The sequence below is a fragment of the Rhinopithecus bieti genome, unplaced genomic scaffold, assembly GCF_001698545.2.
Source record: "Rhinopithecus bieti isolate Rb0 unplaced genomic scaffold, ASM169854v2 scaffold_9899, whole genome shotgun sequence".
Lineage (NCBI taxonomy): Eukaryota > Metazoa > Chordata > Mammalia > Primates > Cercopithecidae > Rhinopithecus > Rhinopithecus bieti.
In genome coordinates this window covers 145,292-170,735 of record NW_016806979.1, presented here as the reverse complement: position 1 = coordinate 170,735, position 25,444 = coordinate 145,292, and the positions used below count along the sequence as shown (strand labels likewise).

At 54.3% G+C, this 25,444-nt stretch overlaps 1 protein-coding gene across 1 annotated transcript in view; it reads left to right on the top strand.

The window, feature by feature from the left end:
- The window catches only part of TBCD (tubulin folding cofactor D), a 174,320-nt gene that overhangs the window by 21,327 nt on the left and 127,549 nt on the right, over positions 1-25,444 (top strand). Inside the window, exons 3-8 of the mRNA XM_017879152.1 lie at positions 5,112-5,157; positions 7,846-7,978; positions 12,497-12,633; positions 14,233-14,293; positions 15,879-15,953; positions 20,215-20,309. Coding sequence (XP_017734641.1) covers positions 5,112-5,157; positions 7,846-7,978; positions 12,497-12,633; positions 14,233-14,293; positions 15,879-15,953; positions 20,215-20,309 — 547 coding nt within the window. The remainder of the gene's footprint in view (positions 1-5,111; positions 5,158-7,845; positions 7,979-12,496; positions 12,634-14,232; positions 14,294-15,878; positions 15,954-20,214; positions 20,310-25,444) is intronic.

Here is a 25,444-nt window from a genome sequence, read left to right as displayed (position 1 = left end):
GCTCCTGGGGGCGGCAGTGTCTGGCCTGGCCCCACCTGCGCCACCTGGGCCCCACCTTTAGGACAAGCTCTCCTGTTTCCTAGTGCTCTCCCGTCTAGGGCAACCACTGTTCTTTCTTGGGGTGGTAGTGGGGGCTCTTTGAGGTGTCCCTCGCTTTGGTTTTTGCAGGCCAGCAGATGCACTGGAAGTTGTGATTTTTCTGGGCTCCAGCAGTGGTGTGGTGGGAAGGCTCCTTTCCTGCCCTGCTGCTGAGGGGAGCCTCGAGCGTACCAGAGTTCCTCCGTGAAGCCTTCTACGTGCTGCAAGGTGCAGGCCAGCATGGGTTTCACTGCCCTCCAGGAAGGGCCTGGCCCTGGTGGGCTCACTGCAGCACAGGCACGGACCTGGGGCTGTGCTCTCAAGGGATTCCAGCCTGGAAAGGGTTGTTTTGGTGTTGAAGATCCTCTTCCGTGTCTGTCCTATGGCCCCTCGGTGTGGCGTGCCCAAGAGTGGCTTTGAACATGGCTGCCCTCCGTGTGCTGAGCCTGTGGGGGCACGGATGCGGTTGGTTGTTTCCCAAGATACTATTTCTTGGTGTGGGAGCAGGACTCCGGATGGCAGAAAGGGGAGCAGCCTCGCCCTCCTCATCTGCGGAGTCGGCATGGTTACGTGGGGCCACAGGGTGACCTGCTGGTGTGGAGCTAGCGTGGTCTCGGCCATCTGCCTTGGTGCCGGCCGGCCCTCACAGCTTCTCAGAAGCCTGTGTTACCAGTGAGAGCCAAACCTGAACTGCTGTGGTGTGGGGCCCTTCTCCCAGGGCCTCCCTCGGGTGGAGCTGCTTTTCTTGGCCTAGATTTGGCGGTGCCTTAAGGGAGCCTCAAACCAGCATCTCCTGCTTGGCAGCGGGCGAGCTTGCTCCCGAGTAGCTCAACAGCCTGTGATTTACTGGGCTTGGAGAACATGCCCCGGGGAGGGGAAGCTGGCTTGCACGTTGCAGAGAAGCCAGCTTGGGTGGGTAGCCATGGAAAGGTGGGGCGGGTTAGGATGATTGCTGAGAAACTCCTTTTGTTTGCACCTTGTGCTGTGCTGGTTTCTAGAACGACAAAAACAGACCTGGCGGTCATTCCTCCTCTACTGTGCAGTGGTGGTTTTCTCTAATGCCTGGTGTAATTGCCTCTGTCTAGTGTCTGCTTTTCAGCAGGTGGTTTTAAGTTGGTTCCCATTATACTTCCATGAAAGCGGGCTGTGCCCCCCGTTTTATGGCCTAGCTTATGAGCACTCAAAGACCATTGATGACTAGAATGCTCTCTCTCTGGCCGCGTCCTCCTGCTGACAGGTTCCCCGTCCCGCCACCACACTGAGCACTGGCCACTGCGCACTTTCCCAGGCGAAGACAGCCTCACTTTAAGTGAGATAAATGGAAACAAAGCCCCGTCTTCATCGACTCGTTTCTCCCCTGTTGTCCCTTTTGCCCTCCTGAGCCCGTGCCTGGGAAAGTGGGTAACGTTTGGGGCTTTTCTCTGTGTGTGCTGAATGCCTAGGAGGCTGCCTGTGTAATTCAGCTGGAAGCTGTTCCCAGGGTAGAGAGAAGTGTGAGGAGAAAGATAACCTTTGACCTGTAAACGTATGGGGTGCTTACGGGGTGCTGGTTTCTCCCTTACTGCAGATGGTGGCTGGCCCTGGCCTTGGTGCTGTCTCCCGTGTGTGGCTGGGGACAGCGGAAGCTGGGCTGGGCCTTTCCAGGTGTGGGGCGTCCAAGCTAGTTACAAGAGATGCTGCTTGCTTTCACGAGAACTCATCACCACTTGTATCTTAGTCGGCTGTTGAGAATGTTGTACTACACTTCGCAGGAATTTAGTAACTAAAGAATGTTCATGGCCGGGCGCGGTGACTCAAGCCTGTAATCCCAGCACCTTGGGAGGCCGAGACGGGCGGATCACGAGGTCAGGAGATCGAGACCATCCTGGCTAACACGGTGAAACCCCGTCTCTACTAAAAAATACAAAAAACTAGCCGGGCGCGGTGGCGGCGCCTGTAGTCCCAGCTACTCGGGAGGCTGAGGCAGGAGAATGGCGTAAACCCAGGAGGCGGAGCTTGCAGTGAGCTGAGATCCGGCCACTGCACNAAAAAAAAAAAAAAGAATGTTCATGTGTGAGGTGTGAGGGCACTCTAGGAATTTAACAGTATCTTGGATTCTTTTTATTTAGTGAGAGAGACCAGACGACGTCTTAGCCCGTTGCCGAGTGAGACGGGGGACGTTTTAGCCCGTTGCCGAGAGAGACCGGGGGACCCGCTAGCCCGTTGTTGAGAGACACCGGAGAACATGGTAGCCTATTGTTGAGAGAGACTGGGCGACACGTTAGCCTGTTGTTGAGAGAGACCAGGGGGCACTTTAGCCTGTTGCCGAGAGAGACTGGGGGACATGCTAGCCCATTGTTGAGAGACACTGGGGGACACGCTAGCCTGTTGTTGAGGGAGACCGGGGGACATGTTTGCCCATTGCCGAGAGACTGGGCGACATGTTAACCTGTTGCTGACAGAGATCAGGTGACATGCTAGCCTGTTGTTGAGAGAGACCAGGGGACACATTAGCCTGCTGCCGAGGCAGACGGGGGACACGCTAACCTGTTGCCGAGACAGACCGGGGTACACGCTAGCCTGTTGCCGAGAGAGACCGGGGGACATGCTCGCCTGTTGCCGAGAGAGACCGGGGGACACGCTCGCCTGTTGTTTTAGGGAGACCGGGGGACATGGTAGCCTGTTGCTGAGGGCGGTTAGTTATTTCCCAGATCTTCGTCCTGCATCGCTGCACAGCTGCTCTTCTGGTTTGGGTTCTGGCCTTTCCCGCTGGGGTTTTCCAGCAGCCTCTGTAGCGGTCTTCGTTGTTTAGCCTTCATCGTTCATCCCCACGTTCTCCATCCCGCTGCCGTTGGAGTCTGGTCACATGGCCACGGCTGCAGGTGATGCGGGGGTGCCCTTTGCCTACAGGATGAGATTTCAGCTGCTCCCAGGTTTATTGTTGTGGAACAACGAACCCCACAGCTGGTGGCGTCAGTGACAGCTGCACTCTTGCGTGGACCGACTCTGTGGCCTCACAGGGTGGGGTGCAGGGGGTGGTTTGTTACTGCCCTTCGATGCCTGGGCCTCTGCCGAGAAGACCACATGGCAGGTGCCTGGAAGGGCTGGGTGCGGCGGAGGCCCTCGACTGAAGCTGGCTCTTGCTGCGTGGCAGTCGGCTTCCCGGAGGGAGTGTCTTGAGGGGCGGTGTCTGGAGAGAGCCTGAAAGAGGGTGCCGGGCTTCTGACCTGGGATTGGAGGTCACTGGCATTGCTCCTGCCTGCCTCTGTTGGTTGCGGCAGTTGGAAGCCTATCAAGGTTGGGGGTGAGGGACCCTTGATTGTCCATCTGGCAAACTCTGTTCCCCGCCGATCTGGCCAGCTGGCCGCTGGGACAGCTTCCCTGTGAAGTTTCTTGTCTTCTTATCCCCCAGGCGTGGTTGGGCTTCTTGTTGCACATTAGGTGGGCCTCAGGCCGTCCGCCCACCTCCTAGGGAATTTGAGTGTGTGCTGTGCCCTGCGACTGCCCCCAAACCCTGCATCCCGTTGCGGGGAGCTCGCCTGTGCCCTACAGTTTCTGCTCAGCAAGTGTTTGCTGTGTAAACCGATGACTTAGGGTTAAAACACATATTAAGTTGGATACATCTGGATTGGTGTGAAATGATTTAACTTTCAATTTTGTATTTCACACAAGCTAAAGGTAGGGAAGCGTTCTTAAAGTGAAATGAGAACTCATTTTGGGCAAACAAGGATCATCTCCATTCACTCGGTAGGGAACGTGTTACTATCTGTTTCCCTAACAAGAGAGGGGCTAAGTCTCTGACCGCCTTGGTGAACGTGTTATTCTGAGTGGCTCAGTGAGGTGGGTGCTGCCACTGCCCCGTTTTACAGACAGAGGAAAGGGAACGCAGAGCCCCTGCCCTGCTCTGCAGGTGTGACTGGTGGTCTTCCTGGCTGTCTCCTTTCCGTTTTGCTCATAGGTGTGGAATCTGCTCCACAGGTGTGACCGGTGGTCTGTGTGGCTTCGCTGCTTCTCCAGTCAGCGCTTAGGAGAGCCCCCAGCAGGCTCCGTGGAGAGAGCCTAAGTCCCCTCTCCTTTTAAGAAGATGTTTCTATTCTGCACTTAAGAGATCAGGCAGTTTACAGGGTTCATAACCAAGTAAAAGACGCCAGTATTTAGCGAAAGCCCCTTCACCTTGGCTGAGCAGCCCTGATGGGCGGCACCTGCTTCTTTGTTTTGCCACGTGGTGGGCGACGGTGAGGACCCAGGCAGGGGTGGCGCGGTGTGTGGTGCAGATGGTCTGAGACAGATGCAGCTCTCACCTTGACTGTGAGACTCTGTGTTCTGAAGGAAAGGAAGTTCACTCACTTTTTCTTAGAAGGGCTCAGCTCTAGGGTTCGTTGGTTACAGGGCTTGGATATTTATGTGAATCATCGCTTTTGTCCTCCAGACTTTAAAGCAGAAGGGAAAACCTCAGGTTGAGAATTCAGGAGGGCTAGAGCCAGTGTTTGAGAGAAAATCTGATATTCCTGTTTGGTCTGATGGAGTCCAGGTGATGACGTCCGTGTGTGTGCATCGTGGGGACCCGGCAGCCAGGTGTGTGTGTACGACACGGGCTGAATCGGTCACCCTTCTCATTTGTTGGTGAAGCGTGAATGCAGATGGAAGCCTTTGTGAGAGGTGATTTGGCCTGTAACTTTAATCCTTTGTGTCTTTATTTATACACAGATACTTTGTAAGAACCTACTGAGATGTCTTCTTTTTCCAGGCTACGAGTGCCTTGAACTTAAACCTGAACACATTTTGTGATGTCACAATGAGGGAGGGGTAGAGAGGCTGCAGCCTCCAAGAGGGGACTGGACTTATCATTGCATCCCTATTTTCAGATGAACTTTTGGGAGATGATTTCACTAGTCTCTTACAATTATTATGTACAGAAAGTGTTTTCTTTATTATTAGGTGGTGAGTGTTTAGAATAAAAATTCTGAAAGATGTGATGAATTGTTTTCACAATTTGTGTTTGTTTTAAACTTGTAATTGTATTGTAACATTGAAAGACCTTTTTTTTTTTTTAGGCGCAAATATTTAAACATGGAAAACGTGAAGACTGCTTGCCCTATGGTAAGGTTTATTTTTAAGAGAAGGTATCTTTGTGATGTGAGTTTGCTCATATACAATCAGGAGCCTCTCCTTCACGTTTTCTTCATAGGTATAGGAACCGTACGTTGCTATGTTCGGACACTATCTATCATTCTTTTGTTGTGGGTTTTAGTAACTGGACTTTTTTTTTTTTTTTTTTTTTTTTGAGACTGAGTCTCTCTCTGTTGCCCAGGCTGGAGTGCAATGGCACAATCTCGGCTCACTGCAGCCTCCGCCTCCTGGGTTCAAGCAATTCTCCTGCCTCAGCCTCCCGAGTAGCTGGGATTATAGGCGCCCACCACCATGCCCAGCTAATTTTTGTATTTTTTTTCTTTTTTTTGAGACAGAGTTTGCTCTGTCGCCCAGGCTGGAGTGCAGTGGCACTATCTTGGCTCACTGCAAGCTCCGCCTCCCGGGTTCACGTCATTCATCCTCAGCCTCCTGAGTAGCTGGGACTATAGATGCCCACCACCACACCCCGCTAATTTTTTGCATTTTTAGTAGAGACATTGTTTTACCATGTTAGCCAGGATGGTCTCCATCTCCTGACCTTGTGATCCGCCCACCTCGGCCTCCCAAAGTGCTGGGATTACAGACATGAGCCACTGTGCGCAGCCTAATTTTTGTATTTTTAATAGAGATGGCGTTTCACCATGTTGGCCAAGCTGGTCTTGAACTCCTGACCTAATGATCTGCCTGCCTCGGCCTCCCAAAGTGCTGTGATTATAGGCGTCATAACTGGACTTTTTGTCACTTTCCTAGTCTTTTCAAAAGAGGGATTGCTGCTCCCTCCCTGTGAGTGAGGTCTGGGCAAAGCCTGTTATGATCTGAGGTTGGACCTGGCTTTTTGGGGCGCAGTAGCAGCCATGTTCCTCTGATAGCCACAGCCACCACCTCTTTTGCCTTCTTCCTAATTCTCTTAATGTATTCTTTTTGAGACTGGGTCTTACTGTGTCTCGCAGGCTGGAGTACCGTGTCATGACACAGCTCGCTGCAGCCTCGACCTCCTGTGCTGAAGCCATCCTCCCACCTCAGCCTCCTGAGTGGCTGGGACTACAGGCGAGCTTTACCATGCCCGACTAATTTTTGTATTTTTTGTAGCAGTGGGGTCTTGCTGTGTTGTCCAGGCTGGTCTTGACCTCCTGGGCTCAAGCGATCTGCCCTACCTTGGCCTCCCAAAGTGCTGGGCTTAAAGGTATGAGCTACCATGTCTGGCCCAATTCTCTTAATTTTAGATTGAACCTCAATTTCTGAAAATAAGGGCAGTGTTTCTCTCCATGCAGAGGTTTACCATCTGGAAAAAGAAACTTCTTAGAGCCTTTGTGTTTTAGAAGCTATCTGAAAATCAAATTTGAATAACTTTCTTTTTTTCAAAGTTTTTCATTGTGGAAAATTTGAAACATGTATAAAGAAGGGAGAGTGGTGCGTACGCCCCGTGTCTCTCTCAGGAGTGTGTGAGTTCTCATGTGCGGCCCGTTTAATCCCTGTACCGCACAGGAGGGACACACAGTGCCATCTCGCCCGTGTGCTTCCATATACGTCTCTGGAAGGTGGGGCTGTTTGTCCTCACCACACCTGAAAACACGAGCAGCAGTTGCCAGACCCTGTCGGCGGGAGGAGCGTCCTTGGTGACATGAACACAGACCTGCTCCCTCTTGGGCTGTCGTGCTTGTCACCCACGCTCGTCCTGCCCACTGTTGGAGCCTTCTGAGAAGTTACTCAGATGCTCTTATAGCTGACCTGGTTTTATAGGCAAGCATTATGAGTTAAACAGTACCTCTGCCCGAGGTCATGGCGCCCACCTAAAACTGGTGAACGTTCACTTTCTGTCATTTCCCAGCCTCAAGGCAGAGCTTCCCGCAGGGTCCTGCAGTTCCAGCCCCCATCCCCCTGCCCCGTCCCCGCCCCACTGCCCCTTCCTCCATCTCCTTGTCTTCCATCACCTCACCTAACTCTCAGCTGTGTCTTCAGCGTCTCTTCTTTTCTCCTCTCCCTTGTCAGCTGGTTGCAGTCTTGTCCATTTCACCTCCAGCCCATCTCTGAAGCCGCCATGCACGTCCACCCCAGCCTTTGACTGTCCCGGGAATGCTGTCCTCCTGGCCTCAGCTTGCCCCCACAGCCCCCCGGGCGCGTCTCCTGCTCGCAGGCTCTCCCTGTCGTGCTGTGCCCAGCGATGCCTTGAGCCTCCCCTTGGCTCAGCCTCCTGTCCTGCTGTTGTCATTGCTGCATGACACCGAGTGATTCCCCCTGAAAAACAGAGCAAGTCACAGGAACCTGTGTGTTCTCCCCAGCCGCAGTGTGCCCTGTGGCCTGTGGGTTTGCCTCAGTGTGCCCCGTGGCCTGTGTGTTCTCCCCAGCCGCAGTGTGCCCGTGGCCTGCGTGGTCTCCGTGGCTGCAGTGTGCCCGTGGCTGGTTGGGCCTTTGTGTGTGCTGCCCCCCTTCAGGTTGGCTCCTGCTCTCCTGACCTCCACCGCTGTTGCTTCACAGCAAGGAAGTTGAGTAGGTTCAACTCTAGCAGCTCTGGGTTCACAATTTGGGATGATAGGGGTCTTGATGATGTCTCCTGCCTCGAGCCCCCTGTGGAGCCAGCTTTTGGCTTCAAGGACACAGGTGGTGCAGTCAGAAGATGCCTGCAGCCCTCCCCACGCTGAGTCCAGCTCTTGTTTGCAGCTGCCACCGTCCTCAGGTGCCTCGATGACTGCAAACTCCCCGAGAGCAACCAGACCCTGCTGCGGAAGCTGGGGGTGAAGCTTGTGCAGCGACTGGGGCTGACCTTCCTGAAGCCGAAGGTGGCGGCATGGAGGTAGGCACCGTGAGGGCGGCGCCTGGGGAGGGGTGCTGTGGGGGGCAGGTGCCATTGACGGGGGTGCAGGTGCTGTTGGGGCAGGTGCTGTGGGGAAGCAGTTGCCCTGCTGTGGGGTGGGGAGGCAGGTGCCGTGGTTCTGGACACAGTCGGGGGCACTGTCTGGCTGGTGCTGTGGCTTTTGGGTCCAGTGGTGATGGCAGAGAAGGCGCGTTAGTTAACAAGTGTTTTCTGCTTTCATTCATTTCTTTTCTTTTTTTTTTTTTTGAGACAGAGTCTGGCTCTTGTCGTCCAGGCTGGAGTGCAGTGGCCGGATCTCAGCTCACTGCAAGCTCCGCCTCCCGGGTTCACGCCATTCTCCTGCCTCAGCCTCCCGAGTAGCTGGGAATATAGGCGCCGCCACCTCACCCGGCTAGTTTTTTGTATTTTTAGTAGAGACGGGGTTTCACCGTGTTAGCCCGGATGGTCTTGATCTCCTGACCTCGTGATCCGCCCGTCTCAGCCTCCCAAAGTGCTGGGATTACAGGCTTGAGCCACCGCGCCCGGCCTCATTCATTTCTTTAATCCCAGAAGTGTTTCTGATTTTGAGAGGAATGGTTTTGTTTTGGTTATTTTCTGACTGCATCACCCAGTTGGAGGAACTGCAGCTGGCATGACAGGAGGGCGGCGTGTGCACTGTGTGGCTCGGAGTCGGCGCGGCCTCCCTGATGTGGCAGCGTGTGCGCGTCGCGTCGCTCAGAGGCGGTGCGGCCTCCCTGGTGTGGATGCGCTGTGGGGAAAGCTGCATCTGATCCGTGATGAGTCTGAGTGACAGGCTCCCCTTTTTTTTGTTTTTTATTTTGAGACGGAGTCTGGCTCTGTCGCCCAGGCTGGAGTGCAGTGGCCGGATCTCAGCTCACTGCAAGCTCCGCCTCCCGGGTTCACGCCATTCTCCTGCCTCAGCCTCTGGAGTAGCTGGGACTACAGGCGCGCGCCACCTCGCCCAGCTAGGTTTTTGTATTTTTTAGTAGAGACGGGGTTTTACCATGTTAGCCAGGATGGTCTCGATCTCCTGACCTTGTGATCCGCCCATCTCGGCCTCCCAAAGTGCTGGGATTGCAGGCTTGAGCCATTGCGCCCAGCCGACAGGCTCCCTTTCAGAGACTGTTGGAGAAAGTGCAGCCGCCTTTCTTGCTGCAGTGTTTGTGGCTGGTTTCTCTGCTGCTGTGGGGAATGTTCAGTGCTGTACCCGGCATAGTTTTCCGGAGAAGCAGCGCGTAGGACGTGTGCATCGGCGAGGCTGTGAGCTGGAGACCAGGAGAGCTCATGGTGGTTCTTGGCCAAAGACCTCAGGGTGGAGACCCAGGAAGAGCTGATTGGTTTTAGTCTGAAGACAGAACAAGGCCAGTTGAGAGATCGCCAGGCAGGAGGGCTTCCCTCATCGTCAGGGAGGGCCGGCCTTTTGTTCTGCTGGGGCCTTCTGCTGGCTGAACGAGGCCCCCTGCATTCGGCAGGGTTCCCTGCCTGACTTTGTTTACAGATTCACATGCTTTGCTCGTCCAGAGCCCTTCACATAAGCACTGGAAGCAGGTGTGATGAAACAGCGGGGCGCCCCATGGCCCAGTCAGCTTGACATGTAAAGTTAAGCATCACAAGCACTGAAGTGTTGATAGGGAAAATAATCCAGAATTCCTAGTTCTCCCGATGATGATGTACGTGTTGCCACATACATTTCACGTAATTCTAACGTGGTTGGGTTTTAGTCCCCTTCTTGTGTTTATTTTCTCTTCCATCTTCCTGTACGTTTCCTTTTTCGTATGTATTTCTAACTTTTTTCCATTTTTATCTCCTTGGTTGGACTTTCATTGTCTCTTTTAGCACCATTCTTTTCTTGGTTACCTTCTGTTAAAGAGGATGGACTTACGCTCTGGGGGCTGTTAGATTCCTGGTTCGTCTCACTCTTCTGCCCAGCCTTGGCTTGAGGCTTTGTTCGGGTGGGTCTGTCTCGGCTCTTTTCCTCCAGGGGCTGGTCTTTCCTCCACAGCAGGGTCCTTGCGTTAAGTGTGTAGCCTCAGGGTCTTCGGTGGAAGTCACGGCTTTCCCTCCCGTCCTGCTGGGCCCTCTGAGGGTCGCACAGTCTCCAAGTTCTCTGCAGCACTCGGCCTCCCAGCTATTCTCTGACAGGTGTGTCTGAGTCTCGCCTGGTGCTTCCTCATCTTGGGGTGCCCAGGGATCCACGGGAATTTTGGGGCAGAGTTTTGGGGCCCTTTCTCAGCAGCTCTCTTCTCCTCTCCTCTCCCCCAAATATGAGCCCTCCACCCAGTGAGACTGCTGTTCCCTAGGCCGTTTCCCTGGTACAGTTTAGAAAGTACCCCTGCGGGGAGGAGGTGGAGGTGGTGCACCTGCAGCTTCCCCTCGCTGGGGATTGTTGCCCTACCTTGGTTGCCATCACCTGCTGGCCAACAGTGGCTTTACACCTTCTGTCCGAGTCTCACCGTTGTTGAGGTCAGGAGGGCACGTAGGGAAGCAGCCGAGGTCATTGTCTTTGTGGTGCTGTCTGATCTTTGTGAGGTGGCTGAGCTGCGCGCTTCCATGAGGAGAGTGGGGGCCAGGGTGTGCCTGTGGAGCATTAGGGGAGAGTGGGGGCCGGGGTGTGCCTGCTCGTAAGGCATTAGGCGTCTTGCTGGGTGCCTGATGGTCTCCGCCACAGTCTTTTTTTTTTTTTTTGAGACAGAGTCTCGCTCTGTCACCCAGGCTGGAGTATAGTGGCGCGATCTCGGATCACTGCAAGCTCTGCCTTCCGGGTTCACGCCATTCTCCTGCCTCAGCCTCCCGAGTAGCTGGGACTACAGGCGCCCGCCACCACGCCCAGCTGATTTTGTGTATTTTTAGTAGAGATGGGGTTTCACCGTGTTAGCCAGGATGGTCTCGATCTCCTGACCTCGTGATCCGCCGGCCTCGGCCTCCCAAAGTGCTGGGATTACAGGCGTGAGCCACTGCGCCCGGCCTGCCGCCACAATCTTATGATGGCTGATGATACTCTCTTCATACTAGTTACCCTACATAACAGCGCACCCCTAAATTTAGCAGCTTGAACGGTGCACATTTTCCTCACGGCTTCAGTGAGTCTGGAATCTGGATGTGGCTCAGCCAGGTCCCCAGCCAGGGTCTCTCCTGAGGCTTCGTGAAGGTGCCAGCCTGGCCACTGCCATTTTAAGGCCTGCGTCGGGCGGTTCTGCTTCCATGCTCCTCATGGGTTCTGTTGGGACCCGGCGCCTTGTGGGCTGTTGGCGGGGACCCCTTTGAAGTCCTTACCACATGGGCCCCTCCGCAGGGCAGCGCACAGCTTGGCAGCTGACTTCGTTGGAGGCTGAGAGGTGGGTGGAAACCATGGCTGTTTGGAAGGTGGCAATTCTCACCAGACTCTGCGTTTTCTATTCTTTGGGAGGGAATCATTGGGCCCATGCCACATCCCGTGTGAGAGGAATGCCAGGAGGCGGGGGTCGTGAGGCCATCTTGGAAACCCCCACGCTCCTTGTTTCCTAGACTTGGAAACTGAGTGCCAGAGAGCTAGAGCTAGGATGAGTCATTTGAGGCAGGTTGATGGTGTCAACATCAGTGTGTGAGTTCTGGTTCTGCCTCCGAAGCCCAAGTTGTTTGTCCTCTGTGAGGCTGTCTCAGGCTATAGCCACAGCAGCTGCCCTGAACGCTCACTGGACACCTTTTCTGCATGAGGCCCGGTAAGCAGGACCCACAGCCAGGCTGCCTGCCCTGCGCTCACCCTTGGCAGGAGCTGTCGTGTTCGAGGGGCCCTTGCTCAGTGCGGGGCTGGGCTGCACTCCAAGCACATGCTCTCACTGCTCCTCACACAGCTCTCTGTGTGGGACTGCGTTCCCATTTTATGGCGGGGGAAGTGGAGGTGTGGAGTGGCTCAGGAGCTGTGCAGGCTCACACAGCAAGCAGGTGTAGAGCAGGCCTGACCAGGAGCCAGGTCCCGGGGCCTGTGCCGTGGGCCCCTTCGGGGATGACGATGCAGGTGCCCCACGTGGGTGTGAAGAGGGCTACACGTTGCTGCCTTTTGAGGGGCGTTCGGGAGGCAGGATCTGTAGGAACTGGTGACGGTTGAGACGCAGCTCCTGGTGATGAAGGGGCCATGCGTGGCCTGGGCGGTGGCAGTGGTGGCTGCTCAGGAAGCAGAGGGTCCCGGAGGCCGGGTGCTTCCCTGGGGAAGGTGCTGGTCCTGTCGTCTGTGTGCCCATCATCATGCCTTCTCTCCTGACTTTCCATAAGCAAAACTGGACACCAGCTGAGGATGCTGTGGAATCGGGGCGTGCGTTGTGGCTCACACCAGGGTCTTCCTGGCAGTTTGTGCTGATGGCGGGCGGTGCCTCCGGGTTTCCCCTTCTTATCCGGTCTCTGCAAAGTGTGTGGAATTTTCACAGGCATCCTTTAAGATTCAGAGTGACAGTAAATGACTGATTTCAGTCTTCAGGATGCTGTGAGCTGCAAAGCTGATCTGAGGATGCTTTGTTGGCACAGGTATCAGCGTGGCTGCCGATCCTTGGCTGCAAATCTACAGTTTCTCGCTGAGGGCCAGAGCGAGCAGAAGCCGCTCATCCCGACCGAGGATGCCGACGAAGATGACGACGTCCCAGAGGGTGTGGAGAGCGTGATAGGTGTGTGGGGTCTAAGCGGCGGCCTCTGCTCTTGGGCATCGTCGGGCCAATTCCCCTCCACTCCAGGACCACACTTCCTTCTTCCCTTCCTGGTGCCAGCACTGTCTGGCCACCCGTCCTCTTCGCCAAGTGCACGGTCACTGCCCGTCCTCTGGCTCCTGAACCCAGGCCTGTCCCTGCCTGTGGACAGTCTCTTCCTGTGTGCCATAGAAGCCCTTTTTCCCACCGCCTCCCTACCTTCCTGACCTGGGCAGCTGGGCATGTCCTCAGGAAACAGTTCTCCCAGGAAATTGAGTTGGGGTCCCTGGGGCTCAGGTCTCTGGCTCCTTGGCCCCTAAACCCTGCTCAGTTCCTTACCTCAGGAGCCGTTTCAAACTCCCTTAAACCACATTACACCTTGCAGGGGTCTCCATCCACTGCCCTCTTCTCCTCCTGTGGGGTCTCCTGCTGCACAGAGACAGTTAGAGCTGTCAACGGAGCCCCTCACGGCAGCCATCCTGGGACTGGCTCCTGTCCACACACTGTCCTGCCCTCCTGCTGTGGTTTGGATGAGGTCTTCCCTGGACCCAGGCAGGGCCTCCTCATGTCCCCTCCCTGTGAGGCCCCCATCCTCCCAGTGTCTCCCAGCTTCCTGATGGGTGGGCGGGGCCACGCTGCCTGCGCTGTGCCGGCCTCTGCTCACATCCCCTCCGCTCCCTCCAGGGCAGGTTTCTGCCCAGAGTCATCTGCACCCCACCTCAACCGTGACCATCAGGGCGCCTGCGGCGCCGTTGCCAGGCCCGAGCCAGCATGCACTCTGGCCCTTCCCTTGACCTTTGCTTCTCAGAGCCCTCCCTGGTTGCGTGGTAGGCGCCCGCATCTGTGCTGGGTGGCTCCAAGTCCCGGGCGGGGTCCTGGGTCTGCCCTTTCCCCATGTCCACCACCTGCCCCAGGCTTGTTCCTGTCTCCCACCCCCTGCAGGCAGTCCCCTCTGCCTGCATTCCAGCTGCTGTGCTGGCTCCAGACTGTCCCTCCACCCTCCCCTGTGGTCACTTAGCGAGCTTCTCCTTCCAGGTCATCCCAGGGCTGCTTGGTGCCCTCGGGCTGAGGCTTCACCCCTGCTGGGGCTTGCAGGGCCCTCACCATGTGACCTGACCCCTCCCTGCATCCTCTAGGCTTCTGTGTGGTTCTTAGAAGTTCAGCCTGCCGCCAAGGCCTGGTCCCTGGGAGAGACGTCTTTGTGCAGCCGCTGGCCAGGGGTTTTCTCTGGAAGCTTCCCAGCCCACTTTGGTCACCCCTGAGCTGCGGGCCCTTCCCCTGGCCTGGGTGGGGCCCTTGATGTTGGCCTTCACCTGGGGGCAGGCAGGCAGCTGCTCCCTGTCGCCTGCTTTGATGGGGTAGATCTGTTTCTTAGGAACAGAGAACTTAGGAACTTGGCTGTATGTGATTATTTGAGAACGGAGAGAAGGAAATGTTCTTTTCCTGTCATTAAAATTAGTATTGTTAATGTAACTCCCTTCATTGTATGCACTGAGTAGCATACAGGATGGGTCACCTTACAGCTGGGAAACTAGGAACTTTGTGCGGACTCTGTCGTGCATCACCTTCTTCTTCCTACAGAGCAGCTGCTGGTCGGACTGAAGGACAAGGACACCGTTGTGCGGTGGTCTGCAGCCAAAGGGTAGGTGTCCGCGGCCGCAGAAGCACCCTCGGGAGTGGACCAGCCTCTCAAGTGCGATTCAACAGCTACAAATCCCTGACAACTTCGGAGTCGCGGCCTCCTCCGCAGCCCCCTCCAACTTATTGTGTGTTACTTTATGCGTTGGCGTGAAGATGGTTTCCAAGGCGGAGCTTTAGGCTCCTCCGTCCTCCTGCCTCTGGCTGGCCCTGCCGAGGCGGAGCTTTAGGCTCCTCCTCCTCCTGCCTCTGGCTGGCCCTGCCGGGTCACGAGCAGGCCAGGTTTACCTGTTCATCTTCAAAGTGTTCCCTTGTTTTTCCACATCCTCCTCACTGTGCCCCCTACCTGTCGTTCCCCACAGATGGGGGTCACGGCTCCTACAGTGATGGTGCTCAGGGAAGAGCCCTCTTTTGTGGGGTGAGCGAGGTGCCAGCCCCTCACTCACCCCTCACTAACACCTGTCATACCAGTGGGAGCCGACACGCACCCTGCACCCTGGGCCTCAGTGGAGGTCGTGGGGCAGATCCAGTAGGGCCCGGCCTTGAGCACAGCAGGTGGAGCCCTGGCCTGGAGGAGCCGGTGGCCCTGTGGGCTTGGGCTGTGCAGAGACAGCGATACACATGAAGAAGGTGCTGAGGTGTCGGAGGTCCCTTCTGTGGAGGGAATGAGGCAGGTGCAGGGGCTGGCAGGTGCTGAGAGGCAGAGAGGCCCCTGCTGTGGAACGGATGAGGCAGGTGCAGGGACTGGCAGGTGCTGAGGTGTCAGGGAGGCCCCTGCTGTGGAGGGGACAAGGCAGATGCAGGGGCCGGCAGGTGCTGGGGTATGAGGCAGGTAGAGGGGCCAGCAGATGCTGGGGGATGGGGAGGCTGGTTTTTGCCCTTGCTCTCCCGTGCATCTGTGCTGGGTCAGTCCATACCATGAGCTCTAGGAGGAGCTCCACAGGGCTGCAGGGGCTCACATAGGCCTTTGTGTTGCTATTCACAGGAGATGGCTTCTCAGCCCAGAGCCTTGTCTGGTTGAATATGGTGGGCCCACACAGTGAGAGGCTGGGCAGGCCTTCCCTTCCCAGGGTCCTTCCTGGAGGCCTCTGGCCAGGACCTTCACCACGGGGCCATCTCCAGGGACTTGGACCCTGTGAGCCAGCCCCAGGCGGCCTCCATGTGGGGCCGTGAGCCCATCTCACCTGGCCTGAGGGGAACCTGCGCAGTCAGCATTTGGGGCGGCACAGAGGAAGCCCTGCTCCAGTAGGGAGGGTCAAGGTGAAGCCCTCAGCGTTTGCCTGCTGCCTCACTGCCCTCAGCCATCACTGGTGACCTGCGGTGTCCGCGTCACGGTGGTACGTGGTGACCTGCCCCGTGCTCCGTGTGCTCACTTGTCCCCTTTGGCTGGCCTCGACATGTGCAGGCTGCTTTACCCTTCAGCATATTTTACCATGGGGGCTCCGAGCAGGGTGTAGGCTTGCCTGGAGTTGGCCCCTTCTCTCCTGGTCTCTGGAGGAAAGGGTGTTTGTTCAGGCCATTCACACATGTCACGCATGCCCTTGGCGACAGCCTGGTGCCCCTCACGGATTGCTGTGTTTCTCTTTCAGCATCGGTAGGATGGCTGGCAGGCTTCCCAAAGCCCTGGCGGATGATGTGGTTGGGTCTGTGCTGGACTGCTTCAGGTATGTGAGAAGAGCCGGGGAGGTGGGTGGGCCTGACCCTGAGTTGAGAAACCCTGGCTTTCCTTATACCCCTTCATGCTTTATTTTCATTGAGCTGTTTGTCAGAACTCCAGAAGCTCTTTTTTCCCCCTTTTGAAGTTAAACTTGAGAACTCTTGTTATTTCTGATATGTTGCTTTTGTCAACTCCATTCTATTTAAAAACCTTAAGGGAAAGAGAGTCAGTTTAGACATATACCCGTGTAGATGTTTGTTCTGAAAGGAAAAGCTCTGTTGAGTGAGTTGGGGCTGCTCCAATAGCCAGCCTCTGTGGGAGGTTTGGGTCTGCCCCTCACCTGCCCGTTAGCCACGTGTATCACTCAGACCTTACGGTGAGGCTGGTGTGACCAAGGCCTGAGTTCGAAGTTGGATTTCATTTTAGTGAAATGTGAGGCTTTGGGAGGCCAAAGTGGGAGGACTGCTTCAGCCTATGAATTCGAGACCAGCCTGGGCAACAAAGGGAAACCCCATCTCTACAAAGAGTTAAAAAATTGGTTGAATGTGGTCCCAGCTACTTGGGAGGCTGAGGTGGGAGGATCACTTGAAGCCAGGAGTTCGAGGATTCAGTGAGTCATTATGATGCCACTGCTCCAGACTGGGCAACAGAGTGAGACCCGGTCTCAGAACAAAACTGAATTTAGACAGCCACGTGTGCTGTGCTACATTTGTCTTGTCAGCCTTCAGGGAGTTGAGCCTTGGGGCCGTATGGCTTGTGGGTGGTAGAGGTGTGGGCTGGAATGTGCAGGTGGCAGGGCCTGGGGTTTCAACCTGGGGCCTGCAGACCAGCCCTGGTGTGGTCACACGTATGAGGCATCGATCTCTGACCTCCCCAGGGATTCTTCCTTTTGCTTGTGTAAATGTCTCTCCCAGTTTCGGAAGCAGAGGACCGAGAACAGGCGTCCAGTTTGCTTAGGACTCCATTTTTGCTTGTGTAAATATGTCTCTCCCAGTTTCAGAAGCGGAGGGCGGAGGACAGGGGTCCAGCTTGCTCAGGACTCCGGGTGTGCTTGTGTAAATATGTCTCTCCCAGTTTCAGAAGCGGAGGGTGGAGGACAGGCGTCCAGCTTGCTCAGGACCCCGGGTGTGCTTGTGTAAATGTCTCCCAGTTTCAGAAGCGGAGGGTGGAGGACAGGCGTCCAGCTTGCTCAGGACCCCAGGTGTGCTGTTGCTCTGCATTAGCCCGGACACCGTGGAGAAAGCTGTGCTGTCAGCACTTCGGAGGCTCTAGTTCGTGCTGCCTGTGAGTCACCAGGGACAGCTCCGGCAGCTGTCCACAAAGTCTTGTTTTCCTTCTGGAGCAGATTTCTTGTGCACTTAGCTTCCAGCCTGCTCAGTGACAGTTTCAGGAGCACAGGAAACAATGTGTCAGATGTGGGTCATGTTTTCCGAGCAGTGAGCAGAAGCAGGGTGCCTTGGAGAGGAGTGTGTCTGTGTCTGTGCCAACCCCATTGGGTTCTCCCATGAGCAAACCTACTGAACCTGTGCCCAGGCCCAGCTGTGGGTCCTGCTGACTTGCCCGAGCGTCTTCTGAGACACTTGGTGTGGAGCGTTTGGAAGCCATGGCACCATGCTGTGCCCCTGCCACCCGCCCCCACCCCGTGTCAGCAGGAGCCTCACCACATGGATTCCTTCCTGCTCCAGCTTTACAGTTTCACTGAGGTTTTAGACTGGGTGATATGTTAGTTCAGAATTGAAACTGAAGGGAAGAAGACAGCCTTCCCAGACCCCGGAGCCCTCCCACCTCCGCAGTGACCTCGGGCACCCGTTCCTCATCCCTCATCCCTCTGGGAACTGATGCAGGTGTGATGGGTACAGAGGTTTTCTTGGTTTGTTTCTGAGATGGAGTCTTGCTCTGTCACCAGCCTGGAGTGCAGTGGCGGGGTCTCGGCTCACTGTGATCTCCGTCTCCTGGGTTTAAGCCATTCCTCTTCTGCAGCCTCCTGAGCAGCTGGGACTACAGGCGCTGCCACCACGCCCGGCTAATTTTTTGTATTTTAGTAGAGATGGGGTTTCACCATGTTGGCCAGTCTGGTCTCGATCTCCTGACCTTGTGATCCGCCCTCCTCAGCCTCCAGAAGTGCTGGGATTACAGGCATGAGCCACCGCGCCTGGCTGTTTTGTTTTTAGAGATGGGGTCTTGCTCTGTTGCTCGGGCACCATGGTAGCTCACTGCGGCCTCTACCCCCTGAGTTCAAGTGATCCTCCCGCCTCAGCCTCTGCATAGCTAGGACTACAGGTGTGTGCCACCATACCCGGCTAATTATTTTATTTTATTTTTCTAGAGATGGAGTCTTGCTATGTTGCCCAGACTAGTCTTGAACTCCTGACCTCAAGCAATCCTCTTGCCTCGGTCTCCCAAAGTCCTGGGACTATAGACCTGAGCCCTGTGCCTGGCTCAAATGATTTCTTTCATTTTACACAGATAGTGGCTTGTTTGTCACACTTCTCCACCAAACGCATCTTGGAGGCCAGTGTACGTTAGTGCTGTTCCCCTTGCGCTTGTCACACCTTCTCAGACACCAAACGCATCTTTGACGGCCGTTGTGTGTTAGTGCTGTTCCCTTGGCTTGTCACGACTTTTCGCACCAAACGCTCTTTTGGGGCCATTGTACGTTAGTGCCTGTTCTCCCTTGCACTTGGTAATCTGAGACCGCATGTACCTGCGACTCTCCTCCTGTTCCTCTCCCACTCATAGCTTCCAACACTTTCTGTTGTCTTCTCCCCGAGACCTCCCTCTGTGCGCCCAGGAGTGCCTTCAGCTTGGATCTGGGGCAGGAACTCGCCCCCAGCTGCTTGGCTTCTTGCCCCTGGTGTCCATGGCCAGGGCCCCCTCTCCGGTTCGGCGGTGCTGCGGTGGGGCTGGGCCTCTCAGGCGAGCCTCATGCATGGACGGCACCCCTGGACCCTGCCGCCCTCACCACCATGCCGCAGTGAACGCGTCTGATTTGGAAGTAGACATTGGCCTGACAGGCATTTGTTTTGGTATTTTTAAGTCACGGTAACCTTGGTATTTTGTCAAGTTTGTTCGGATGTCACTAAATCTTTGTGAAAGGTGTGAAGCATCTTTCTCCAGTGAAAACCCTGAAGGACACAAGTGCTGATGTGAAAATACGCACGGGCTCATGGAGCCTCTGGGCAGACAGTAAAACACCTGGAACTTGGAAAAAGTGTAGTTGTGGTTGAGGCAGTCAGTGACAGTGAGCTCTGAGGAGCAGCTGGTGTCTGTCTCAGCCCCTCTTCTCCTCCGGGCCGGACACGCCACAGGCGAGGCAGCCGCCGGGTGGACAGGCACTCTCCGATTTTCCTAAGTGTTCTTGTCCCTGTTGATTGCCAGCTAGTCATACAACTTAGTGGGTTTTCCTAAACATTTCTTTGCTATCAAATCAATTTAATTAGAATCAGTGAAAGCCTCAGCAAAGCTTCTGAACCACCCCAGGGAAATTAGTAAATATAAAATATTATGACTTGATCAATGGGCATTGCAGTTGTTCATTAAAAGTTCATATTTCAAGTACTGTGAAAAATTTCGAAATGCCAATTCATTATTCTAGCTTTTAATTTTGAACTTGACTGAACAGTGGGGTGTCTTCCTGCTGCCTTTTCTACTGGCATCTTCCTGTGCTAGGATTCCTGTTTTAATACTTCTAATACTTTTATACTTTTAATAGTTTATTAATTAATACTTTTCTGAAGTATCTTGTTTCTTTCTATGGGAGCATGGGTGTTGCCCGTACTTGGAGTGATACCGTTGTGGTGGGGAAACCTCACCTGGAATGGCACGGACGGGACGGTCTCTTTGTTTGGGGACTGACCAAGACTTGTCCTCACTCTCAGGAGATCTGAAGAGGCCCTGGGGTGGGCACGACTGTTGTCTTTGTACTCAGTCACAGTGTGTTATTTCTTCACCCATCTGATTATTTTTTTATTTTGAGATGCAGTCTCGCCCTGTCACCCAGGCTGGAGTGCAGTGGCGCGATCTCAGCTCACTGCAACCTCCGCCTCCCTGGTTCAAGTGATTCTCCTGCCTCAGCCTTCCAGGTTGCTGGGATTGTAGACGTGAGCTGCTGTGCCCAGCCTTGATACTTTAAAAACTTATGTATAGGTTTTATTGTGCCTTACAGGTGCAGGTTATGGACTTGCCAAGCTGTGCTCCTTGCCATGCTGTGGGCTTTGAACCAAAAACTGACACGTGAGCTGTGGTCTCAGGATCTTTGTTGCTCTCAGTTTCCAGGAGACCGACAAGGCATGGCACGGGGGATGTCTGGCGTTGGCAGAGCTGGGCAGGAGAGGTCTGTTGCTGCCGTCTCGACTCGTGGATGGTGAGTAGCTGAAGCACAGTCAGTTGTGTCACCAAGGCTGTCCATCTGTGGCAGTCTGCGGCCCTTCGTCTGATCCCATCTCCGCGGTGTGGCCCTGCTGCAGGCACACACAGAAGAGCTTGAGAACAAGGGCTGTCCACCTTTTTCTCACATCGGCCTTCGTAATTTCCTAATTGCCTCTTTTTTCTGCTGTGAAATTTTAATGCCACAGATTACCCTGTGTACCTGGTTTTGGAGGGCCACGAATCCTTGTAATGTCTGATTTTCTTACTCCCCATAACCAGTTTTCATTCTTGAGGGACGTTGTTGCCCCTTAAGGACACATGCAGTGGCATCTGCTTCAGTTCTAGAACCAGGTACCCCTGGCAGCATCCTAGGCCACCTGGAGTGACGTGGTGCTCCCTGGAGATGAGGCTTATGCCAGCTTGAAACCAGGGTGGGAACTGGGGTGGAGGGTAGAGGAGCTCTGCAGTGGCCAGCGGTGGGGTGGGGACAGAGGGCACAGCATGGCAGATGCAGAGGCACAGCGGGGGCAGAGGGCGCAGCGTGGCAGACGCAGGGGCACGGCGGGGGCAGAGGGTGCAGCGTGGCAGATGCAGAGGCACGGCGGGGACAGGGCGCAGCGTGGCAGATGCAGGGGCACTGCCGCAGACCAGCTGTTGCGCAGCAGCCACACGCAGCCCCGTCTGTGTTTGGTGGGGACAGTCCCTGGGTGTGGCTGGCAGTGCCCTCTGCAGGCAGGAAGGAAAGGATGTCTGTACAGGATTGAGTGGGGGCCCATCCTGAGAGGGCCTCACCACAGACACTTTATTCTGTCCAAAATAAAGACGCCTGAGATGTGGTGGCCCCGCGTCTTCCCGGTGCGGAGCTGTGGTGGCGTCTGAAGCGACTGCTTTGCACTTGGCATTGTGATGTGTGGGGAGAGCTTGTAGAGCCGGCAGTTCTTTTTTAATGTTTCTGCTTATTTTTTTTTCAGACTTCTTTAATTTTTAGACCACTTTATTGAGTTTAATTTACATACCATGAAATGCACTCACTGAAGTGCACAATGAAGTGGTTTTGTGTATTTACAGAGTTGTGCAGCTATCGCCGTAATTTAATTCCTGAACATTTTCATTGCCTCCGAAGGAAACCCTGTGTTTAAGAACTCACTGCACTCTCCCCAGCACCCTCGCCCCGGCAGCCACATCTGCAGTGTCTCTGGGAATTTGTCTTTTATAGACATTTCGTAAAAGTGGAACCTATAACGTGTGATCTTTGGTGTGTGAATTCTTCCACTGAGCTCCTCTGTGTGGTAGCCTGTGGAGTGCCTCCTTTCTTCCTGTGGCAGAGCCTCGTCCTGCTGTGTCAATGCACCACACACCACGTTTATCCATCTGGTTCGTCAGCTGACGGGGCTCTGGGTGGTTTCCACCTTTCACTGTTAGGATAATGCTGCCGTGAACATTGTGTACACGTTTTTGAGTGGATGTTCAATATAGACCTAGAAGTAGCAATGCTGGGTCATACGGTGACTCCGTGTTTAACTTTCTGAGAAACTGCCACACTTTTTCCAAAATGATTGCACCATTTCACATTCCTGCCTCCAGTGTTTGAGGGTTCTGTTTCTCTGATCCTCACCAACACTTGTTTTTATCTTTTTTTTTTTGGACCGGGTTTCACTTTGCTGCCCAGGCTGGAGTGCCGTGATGCAATCTCTGCTCACTGTAATCTCCGCCTCCCAGGACCAGGCGATCCTCCCACCTCAGCCTCCTGAGTAGCTAGGACCACTGGTGCGCACCACCACGCCAGATTGCTTTTAGTTTTGTTAGATACAGGACTTCACCACATTGCCCAGGCTGGTCTTGAACTCCTCAGCTCAAGCTGTCCGCCCGCCTTGGCCTCCCTGAGTGTTGGGAATACAGGCATGAGCCACCGCACTTGCCCCCTGCTTCTTTAAAAAAAAAAAAAAAAAAGCCGTCCTAGTGAGTGTGGGGTGCCACCTTGTGCTTTTCATTTGCTTTTCCCTAACGACTGATAACACTGAGCATTTTCTGTGTTTGTCCATTTGTATGTCTTCTTTGGAGAAATGTCTGTTCAAGTTCTTTACTCATTTAAAAAATTACTATTTTTTAAATTGTTGTTGTAAGAAAGAGTTGTTTATGTATTCTGGGTATACGTCTCATATTGGATATATGATTTGTAAATGTTTTATTGCATTCCCTGGCCGCCTTTTCACTTCCTATTGACTGATGGACACGGTCTCGCTCCATTGCCCAGGCTAGAGTGCAGCGGCCCCACCACAGCTCGCTGCCACCGTGATCTCCTGGGCTCAAGCCATGTTCCCACCTTAGCTTCCCGAGTAGTTGGGACTACAGGGGCTCACCACTACGCCTGGCTAATTTTTTTTCTTTTTTTGTGACAGGATCTCATTCCCATCGCCCAGGCTGGAGTGCAGTGGCGTGATCTCGGCTCACTGCAGCCTCCACCTCTCAGGCTCAAGCGATCCGCCTACCTCAGCCCCCCAAGTAGCTGGGGCTACAGGTGCGAGCCACCATGCCCGGCTAATTTTTGTATTTTTTGTAGAGGTGGGGTTTTCCCATGTTGTCCAGGCTAGTCTCGAACTCCTGAGCTCAAGAGATCCCCCTGCCTCAGCCTCCCAAAGTGCTGGGATTACAGGCATGAGCCACTGCACCTGGCCTTCATGCCTGGCTAATTAAAACAATTTTTTGTAGAGATGGGGTCTCACTATGTAGCCCAGGCTGGTCTTGAACTTCTGGCCTCGAGTGATCCTCCTGCCTCAGCCTCCCAAAGTGCTGGGATTATAGGCTGTACCTGGTGTGTTTTCATGTCTTTGATGGTGATATTTGACCCAGGTTTTAAGTTTTAATTAAGTCCAGCTTATCAGTCTTTTCTTTCTTGTGTTTCTGGTGTCAAAGCTGAGAAATCATTGCCTGCCCCAGAACCGTGAAGTTGTACTCTTGTGCTTTTATTTAATGTTTTGTTCCACCGAAGTAAGTGACGCGTAATGTTTATTTGTGACACCAGATGTGTGTGAATGTGTGGCCGGGATGGAATGAAGTCCCTGCCTGTGGGGAGCCAGCTGCAGGTTCACTCGAAGGAGACAAGACCCGACTGGCTCGTGTGTGTGCTGTTGTGTCTTATGGCAACACCCACCGACCCCAGGCAGCTGGAGAGAGAGGATGTGGGTATTGACGTCATAAACAAAAAGGGTAAAGCTATTGTTCAGAAACTGATACGTGATGTGGAATACACTGGCCCAAGACCTTCGCGTGGTTGGCTGGCCCCTCCTGCCTGGCGGTGCCCTCCATGTGAGCTGAACCCTCTTTGCAGCCCCCATTCTGTACCTGGTGGGATGTGGAGAAGCTGTGTTGTCTTTGGGCAGGGCGAGAGTTCTTTCAGGCAGGGGTGAAGAGATCCCATCTTGGGGCTAACTCAGGAGGTGACAGGGCTAACATTTGTTGAGTGTTTGCAGCGTACTTTTTATGTTTTTGTTTTAGACCTCACACCATTCCTCCGAGAGCCGTGTTGTTTGTATAAAGCTATAGTTGGGAGCCCGGTGTGGTGGCGGTGCCTATAGTCCTAGCCTCTTGGGAAGCCAAGGCAGGAGGATCACTTGAGCCTAGGAATTTGAGACCAGCCTGGAAAACATAGTGAGACCCTATCTCTAAACAAACAAACAAACTACGCAGGTGTGGGAGCCAGGAAGCCTTTCTGGAGTCACAGCTCATGCTCAGTCCTTTGGCCTCCTCCATGTCACATGACTGAGCTGTCCCTGCACCTCCTTGTCTCCTTGGAGAGTTACTGTGGTTCTGTCAGTTTAGTTTCAAAAGTGAAAACAGGCTGGGCACGGCGGCTCACTCCTGTAATCCCGGCATTTTGGGAGGCCGCGGTGGGGGGATCACCTGAGGCCAGGAGTTTGAGACCAGCCTGGCCAACATGGCAAAACCCGTCTCTACTAATCGCTTGAACCTGGGAGGCGGAGGTTGTAGTGAACTGAGATCGCACCGCTGCACTCCAGCCTGGGCAATACAGCAAGATCCTGTCTCAGAAAAAAAAAAAAAAGCGAAAACAAATACTTGGCAAATAAATGTTCTAGAAAGACAATACAGATGAGCATGTCTGAGACTAAAGCTTTTGTTTGTCTTAGAGGAAACGTGGAGCTTCATTGGTGCGTGCTAAAGGAGGAAGAAGTAAAACTAGGGAAGTCAGGTGGGCCAGCAGCAATGCCATGTTTGCCTTGAAGGCACCCTGGGTCTTTCTGCCCTTAGTCCTCTGAGTAGGGGGACTCTGCCCGTTGGACTCAGGAAAGAAGCACCGCGTTTTCTTTGGGTTACGTTTTAGGGAATCCTGCTGCTTCTTCTCCACACATACAGTACGTACACACACACACACACACACACACACACACAGTCAGGAAACCCCATCCCCGATGTTTCACGCGGGCTCTTTTCTATTTCCGTAAGCGTCTTGGCTGGTCTGTGAAATAAAGGGAAAGAGCACAAAAGAGAGAAGTTTAAAGCTGGGTGTCGGGGGAGACGCCACATGTCGGCAGGACCCTTGATGCTCCCCGAGCCGTAAAACCAGCAAGTTCTTATTAGTGATTTTCAGAAGGGGGGAGCAGGAACAGGGCGTGGGCCACAGAGATCACATGCTTCGCAAGGTAATAAAGTATCACAAAGCAAGTGGAGGCAGGGTGAGATCGCGGGAGCACAGGACAGGGTGGGGGGATTAAGATTGCTAATGGAGTTTTGGGCACGCATTGTCATTGATAACATCTTATCAGGAGACAGGGTTTGAGAGCAGACAACCGGTCTGACCAAAATTTATTAGGTGGGAATTTCTTCGTCCTAGTAAGCCTGGGAGCGCTACAGGAGACTGGGGCTTATTTCATCCCTTCGGCTTCGACCGTAAAAGACAGCTGCCTCGGCCGGGCGCGGTGGCTCAAGCCTGTAATCCCAGCACTTTGGGAGGCCGAGGCGGGCGGATCACAAGGTCAGGAGATCGAGACCATCCTGGCTAACACGGTGAAACCCCGTCTCTACTAAAAAATACAAAAAACTAGCCGGGCGAGGTGGCGGGCGCCTGTAGTCCCAGCTACTTGGGAGGCTGAGGCAGGAGAATGGCGTGAACCC